Source organism: Morone saxatilis, unplaced genomic scaffold (assembly GCF_004916995.1).
Source record: "Morone saxatilis isolate NCDOM2014 unplaced genomic scaffold, NCSU_SB_2.0 Contig16, whole genome shotgun sequence".
NCBI classification, from domain to species: domain Eukaryota; kingdom Metazoa; phylum Chordata; class Actinopteri; family Moronidae; genus Morone; species Morone saxatilis.
In genome coordinates this window covers 19,266,683-19,273,181 of record NW_023339718.1, presented here as the reverse complement: position 1 = coordinate 19,273,181, position 6,499 = coordinate 19,266,683, and the positions used below count along the sequence as shown (strand labels likewise).

Below are 6,499 nucleotides of genomic sequence, written 5' to 3'. Positions count from 1 at the left end.
GGGGGGGGGGGGGGGCACACTCATTATTGACCTCCTTACACATCAATACTAATTATTGTGCTTTTACTGATCAATAAAGAGTCATGAAGGAAACCTTGGTGCAGGTGAAGTAACTGGGCTAGTCTTTATACAATATTTGTCACAGACACAGACAACTTTGACCTAAATATAAACTAGCTATGACCAATCCAAAGAATCCAGTGGCGTTGGAAAAGACACTAATCTCTTTCTCTTACACACACACACACAGCAGATCCAATAGTAATGCTCACAGTAACTGGATGAAGTCATTACATCTTGTTGACTTAACTTAATTAAAATGATTTCTGTGTAGCTGTTTTCACCTCAGTCAGCTGACAGCTCCCTGACGTTAGCTACGTTAGCTCCTAGCACTCATATATCTGGGATTATAAGCAGGTAGGAAGTTTGTTTGTTTGTTTAGGAGCAGTCAGAAGTTACACTGACAACCTAGCAATGCTAACTGTGGATAACGTACAGTCGGTATTCTTGGTGAATTAGGCCATTAGGGAGGATAACGTTAAAACCAAAACTTGTCCAGCACTTACTCCTGCGCTTTGACTCGACTCTTTCGATCCTGAAGTCATACTGTCGGAGCGGAGCGGCTGACAGAGACCCACCCTTTCCACATCTCAGGTTTGAGGAGTTTAAAGCCTCCTTGAAGTAAATCACCGAGGTCGGGGACAGAGTCTCGTCTGGACTGTCAACATGTCCGTTTTCATCCGAGGAATTGTGTCTCTCAGAACTTAGTGAAACCTCTGAAGATGAGTGCAGAGGCAGTTCCCGCTCCGCCATCCTCCCTCCGGTCCGCTTCACTTCATGTGACCAGCGCCGGGCTGTCAGTCAGCGGCTCCGCTAACGTTAGCTGAGGTTAGCTCCCGCGGCCATGCACCGCCGTGACAAGCGAAACAATCGATAGATCCGCCGGTTAACTCCGATGTCTCCCCGGTAATCACTCCGCCGTCCGTCCTGTCCTCCACGACCTCCTCTTGACCCGGAAACAGCTCTGCATTTGCATTTTGGTCAAATCTGTCGCTAATTCCGCGAGAGTTTGCGCGCTGTGTCAGCGGTCCGTTCACAGGAGCAGAGCCAGTGTCCGCGGAGGAGAGCAGTCTCTGATAGTAGATCCATCACCGACGAGCAGCCCCTGGGTGCTCCCATCATCCATTGCGAGTTACGCCGCAGCTCATGTACCTCTCTGTTTGTGAGGCTCTCTGATGAACTCTTTATGTATAACGTTGAGAAATGGCACAGCATGCTGGAAAACAACACAATGACCTTTGAGACATTCAACTTACGTGTGGGCTAGTTAGATGTATGAATGTGTATTTATAATTTTAATTTAATTGATATAATTATAATTATATAACTTAGGATATATTGTATTCCCACTGAAGGGTAGTTTTATTTTTTGCCATAGTAAAGAAATGAACAGGAAACAATATACTACTTATCATCATAACATATACTGTTAACTATATAACAAAGAGAAGTGCAAATGATAAATGATTTAATTCATGAATGAGAGTGCAGGGTACCTGTTACAAAAAAAGAAAAATGATGTACAAATATATATAGTATATGTACAAATGTTAAATAATGGAAAGTAAGTTGTATGGTGTGTATCACACTGCACCCAGCAAGTATTATAGACTAAAAAAACCAGCAGAAATAGGAGTTAAGAGCAGTGGATTAGGTTTGATGTCAGTCGTATCCATGTCAAGCTTGAGCAGAAGTGGAATAATAAAACCAAACAGTACATGTTCGTGGGAAAGGGGAAATTATGAGTCATTATGTTGAATAATACATTTACTTTTGCTAAAACTGGCGGGATTTGACCAAAATAAATATTTTAGGTTCAGTTTACAAGAATGATAATTAACAGCAATATTGATTCAAAATGTTTGTAAGACTAACTATATAACTATAATGAATTTTAATGCCCAAACCCAAAAACCCAATGTTTAATGGTGACCATGGTGATTCAATTAAGTACAGATGCCAAATTAGGATCTAACAAACTTATTAAATCATATACCGGTAGGATATATGAGTACAGGATTTAATAAGGTTTCAACTCTTCCACACATGTAATACCCATAATGGACAATAGGAGGAGATGCAGCTGGACTAATGATATTAACTCAAATGGCAGGAGGTAAGGGAAGCTGGAAAATGTGCTTTCCACATAGACATCTTACTGACCTTTATCCTGACGAGGTGCACCTGCCAAGCCTGACATTTTTAATATTTAGAGCCAACCTGAAATAATATACAAAGACATAAATGTTTCCCATCTAAACTGAAATGTGTTTTTTGATGGAGAGAGTCACTTGTTCAGTTCTCACAGAATAAGACATGCTATTTAAGGTGCTGTACTTGTCAAAGTCCACTGCAAGAGTTAACCAGCATGACATCAGACAGACTTTTCATTTAAGCCCAGCAAACCAATTTTACACACAGTACTCTGAGCCCTGCTACAAACACAGTCTGTATTACATAAGAGATATGCATTTTTAGAGAAATAGCATGAATATACACATTTTGTTGAGGAGAAGAGTGCAGTCAGCAGTTCAGATCTGCACGTGGCTTTCTTTTGTCACAGATTAACAGTAACATGAAAACTACAACACTGACTCAGTTAGTCTGTCCACAGATTGTGAGGAATGTCACCTTCTAGGAGCTTCATGTGCTTCTGTCAATGTACTCTCACGCACCCCCCTGTAATAACACGCATTCTTGACAATATACAACCACTTTACAGGTAATTTTAAACACTGGCAGCATGGCTCTATGGATTGTAGGAATGTAGGTCAGTTGATCTACCACTTTGGTCCGGACTGAAATATCTTGACAACTATTGGTTAGATTGCCATGTCATTTTGTATTGACATTCATGGTTCCTAGAAAGTGAATCCTAATGACTTTGGTGATCCCCTGACTTGTCTCCACAACTACTGGATGGACTGCCCTTCAATGTATGGCCTCCTCAGGATGAATTGTTATAGCGTTGTTGATCCACTCACTTTTATTTTATCTAGCGCCATGTTTTGGTGAGGAATTATACATTTTCCAACACTTTATTTTAAAACCAAATACCTGCAAAACTAAGATGGTGCACTTGGCAAACATAACACGTGCTCAACATCAGCATGTTAGCATTGCCATTGTGAGCATGTTAGCATTTAGCTCAAATCACCACTGTGCCTATAGCCTCGCAGAGCTGCTGTAGACTCATTTTACAGTACTGATCAGCTACATGTCAGATACTCACTCAAATACAACATATAAGACAGCGTACAGTGTCACCTGACCAGCTCACCAACAGACAATAAACAAATGAGTTAATTGTGTATTCTGACAATTAATTTCAAATGTGCTCCTGACTAAAATTAGACATTTTCATTTGTTTTATCTAATAATATATTTAATAAAAAATATATGTAATGAATGAAATATACAGTATGTCCTGAAAATAAGATCCCTGTAAGGGTATCAGGTGAAGAGGCTTTTCTGTTTCCCCTCATAGGCCTCATCCACAAAACTTACACTGAAATCTCACATATGTATGACAACATCTGCCCAGCTGCTAAAGCACACATTAAAGTAAGTTTTTCTAACCACCGCTAAACAATACACATTTATAACTGATCAGGACAATAGTATGTTCATGAACTGATTTTAATTCCCTGTCAGCAAGGTACTGAGTATTGAGTTGCATGAGGGTTTTCAAGGAAGTTTCAGACTCTTTTGACAAATTTATGGAATTCTTGAAAACTCGTTCTCAGTTTTCCTGTGGACGTCCCCGTTTCTCCTCTAAATGGACGTTAATCCAGTACTTGTTTTGTCATATTATGTTCATGTCCTGCTTCTGCATAATCCATCTCCATTTCCTTTGTCTGACTTCTCCCCAAAGTTTATTGGTGGTTATTTTTCCCCAAATCTCTGGAATATTTTCCAAAAGTTGTAATTAACAATTAATTTACTGATCTCAGGTTGAGGCCTTTGTGTAACAGCAACAGAAAAGCAGATATTAGTAAACGTATTGTCTTAATATGGAGATGATGTCCAGCATGTCAGAAAGAGGTTATGAATTCAGAAATGTATGTTGTACAAATGTGCCTCGTAAAACTCATTTACATTTAGAGTTGAAAGAGTTGTTAACAATTGTTTGACTTTTACATGATTTCAGCTGCATCTCGATCAGCAGATGGAGTTTGCTCAGTTGTCGTGGAGATGGTGAGTGGTTGAAAGTTGTGGGGAAAGGTCAGTGTCATTTCTGACACCAAAACAAAGATATAGAGAAATTGCACTGATGATTTTGAATCTATCTCCATGTTGTGTTTATTGATTAGATATAAATTTATTTATAGGAGAGAGTGCACATTAATCAACACTGACATTTTTAAAACATTAGAGTAAATGTACTGGGTTGAGCTCAACATTTTGCAACTAAAAACAGACAGAACTGACTCAAAACTTTATAGCCAATAAAATAGCAATAAAAGAGAGTCATACACAGCACTGGTATATCTTTATTTTCCTTCTTTTTTTTTAGATCCTTACAGGTGCGTTCAGTTAAAATGATATCCGAAAGGTTAGAATTACAGATGAGTAAAGACTTTAGATAGGTTGAAGGATGTAACTTAACTTTGCAATGATGTGAGTGAAAGTGCAACTAAAGGGCAATGATCATTGATAACTGTCAGAGAAACACCAACAAATAAAGATGTGTTTTCCTAAAAAAAAACCAAAAAAGCAAATTTTTTAAACTTTTATCCAAAATGGCAACTGGGAAGCCCACTTAGTTGAATTTCTTGATAACAAATCTGATACACTTTTGTCCATTTTTAATGTCATGATGCGGCTTGAAGAATTTCAGAGAAAAGGGGAGGTGGAACAAGTTTCCTGGAACAATTTTACATCAAAGGCATGAGCTGGCACAAAATAAAACCCAGTGGAAAGACAACAGGGATCATAACAGCATCAGATAGTCTCATCGAACACATTTCAAACTACAAAGGGCCGATGCAAACGCCTCTCAAATCCTCCTTTAAAGGGAAAATCAAGTGAAGTGCTCCATGTGCTTTTGAAATTGAATTTGAAGTAAAGCTGGGGAACTGTGAACTAAATGAGTACCAGGTCCATAATGTTATTCCGTCTTCATGTCTCTCTCTCAACTTTTTTCCACAAATAAAACTTGTCGGAAAACATGGAAATGCTGACATGCTTTGGATTGTAAATCTGTAAAACAGCAGCTGTTTTGCATTATACACTCATGTATGAGGGACAATCATTTCCCACACTAACTTGTCTCAGATATGTCGGACTGATGTTAGCCTTAAAAATATTTTGTGTTATGGATAAAAACATAAAACATTGTTTTGAGAACAAATTTCAACTTGTGGAAAATTCAAGTAGCTAAAAGCACAAGACAGCAATCTCTTACTTTTGGCTTTGTTGTGTTCAGGTAAAAGTGTTATCTTAAAATAACCATTCAAAACCATAACAAAACCTCTCGGATGACAAAAAATGTAATGTAAAAGAAAACCCTGATGATTAATTTAGCAATCATAGAAATATTTGACTTATGCTAGAAATTCTGCTTAACATAACTACTAATTAAATGTAATTTAAGTAAATCTCCCTTTAGACGTATACATTTTAAAATACATGCATACAATGCTTTTCATATAGAGGACTTATAGAACTTATTTACAAAAACAAACAAGATATTGAATCAGTCTCAGGTTAGATGGTGCAGACAGATGATGTCTCTCAGACAACAAAGTCATCTGACAGCAGAAGTCCCTCTCCTGTCTATGTTTTGGCAATAGCCCCTAACTTTCCAAAAAGTATCAGGTAGTAGAGCGTGTCTTACTGTAAATGATACCTAAAACATTTAACATCCCAAGCAAGTAATGTATAAACCTGATTTAAATACAAGTTAAATGTTACGCTCCAGTTACTGTATATAATGAAACAGGAGTCCAATGCAGTGTCAGAATATCAGCATCAGTGCAAGCCTCTTTTCAGGTGTGTCCTTTCTCATTTAGTGTGCTGAACTCAGACCAGCAAGTTAAACACACAGACCTAAACAGGATGACATGGGTGAAACCATGTTGTGATATACATATGAATTTATTTTAATAGCTTATTGGCTATATATTAATATGAATAAATCATAATGGAAAACTATGCAAAATGTATTGCAATTTATTATAATTTAAATATGCAAAATGATTGATACAGTATGACCAGAAATGACCAAAAATCAATAAACAATCATATTATTATAGCCAAGCCCAATTACAAGCTATTTAACATTTATATTTAACTCCACTGATTATTTGAATATAAACAAATTCAAATGATGATCTGTGTAAACGGGGTTGTTCATAGTGACAAAACCAAAGAGAGTTATGGCCCCTCTGTATCTCTATGGAGCTTCTTGGTCTTTAGATTTAGCATGGTCAAATCC

The 6,499-nt window shown here is 37.5% G+C and overlaps 1 protein-coding gene across 3 annotated transcripts in view; it reads right to left on the bottom strand.

Moving 5' to 3' along the window:
- Nucleotides 1-1,102, bottom strand: part of rufy3 (RUN and FYVE domain containing 3) — a 17,179-nt gene extending 16,077 nt beyond the window's left edge. For 2 of the 3 annotated variants that reach the window (XM_035657858.1, XM_035657860.1), the window contains exon 1: nt 567-813. In XM_035657858.1, the coding sequence (XP_035513751.1) occupies nt 567-813 (247 nt within the window). Of the gene's footprint in view, nt 1-566 lie in introns of all 3 variants that reach the window. The other variant, XM_035657861.1, reaches the window with a different exon arrangement.
- Nucleotides 1,103-6,499: the final 5,397 nt, after the last annotated feature.